Source organism: Manacus vitellinus, unplaced genomic scaffold, assembly GCF_001715985.3.
Source record: "Manacus vitellinus isolate BGI_N305 unplaced genomic scaffold, ASM171598v3 scaffold_54_pilon, whole genome shotgun sequence".
Classification (NCBI taxonomy): Eukaryota; Metazoa; Chordata; class Aves; order Passeriformes; family Pipridae; genus Manacus; species Manacus vitellinus.
The window spans coordinates 2,328,608-2,329,146 of NW_021940645.1; the positions used below are offsets into that span (position 1 = coordinate 2,328,608).

Consider the following 539-nt stretch of genomic DNA (forward strand, 5'->3'; position numbering starts at 1 on the left):
GGAGGTGGCACACAGGAGAAGCTGGCACCTGGCGCTGGGCAGAGCTGCGAGCAAGAAGAACAAATAATTAAAGACGTGCCTGTGTGAGTGAGTGAGGGGAGACCTTTGACCTTTGTCCAGAAGCATTGATACTGGTTTGGGGGTTGTTTTTTTGTCAATGCCGGTTTTCTTGGTGTGTCAGTGTGCGTTGCTCCATGACAGTGCTGCAGGGGCAGCCCAGGGCTGTGGAGGCACACCTCCACACCTGCAGCCGGACACGCCGGGCACCTCCATTCCCAGGGCTCCCCAGGCCTGCTGCAAACAACAGTCATGTGTCCCACCGTGCCCCGAGTCCTTGCAGCACAGAGCCGCCCTCGCATGGTCCTTCGAGAAAACCAGCACATGCCGTGGCTCGAGGTGGTCTGTGAAGGTGCTGCAGTGGCCGCGCTCGCAGGGCGGGCAGGGCTGTGCTAGTAGAGGTCGGCGCTGTTCCTGTGGGGCGGCCGGGTCTTGCCAGGCTCCTCACGGGCTGGGGGCCGCCGAGTGCCGCGGATGTCCTC

At 62.2% G+C, this 539-nt stretch overlaps 1 protein-coding gene across 1 annotated transcript in view; it reads right to left on the bottom strand.

The window, feature by feature from the left end:
* Window positions 1-364: 364 nt before the first annotated feature.
* Window positions 365-539, bottom strand: part of LRIT2 (leucine rich repeat, Ig-like and transmembrane domains 2) — a 3,755-nt gene continuing 3,580 nt past the window's right edge. The window contains 1 exon segment of the mRNA XM_029963175.1: window positions 365-539. This exon segment is cut by the window's right edge and continues 139 nt beyond it. Coding sequence (XP_029819035.1) covers window positions 450-539 — 90 coding nt within the window. The 3' untranslated portion in view covers window positions 365-449.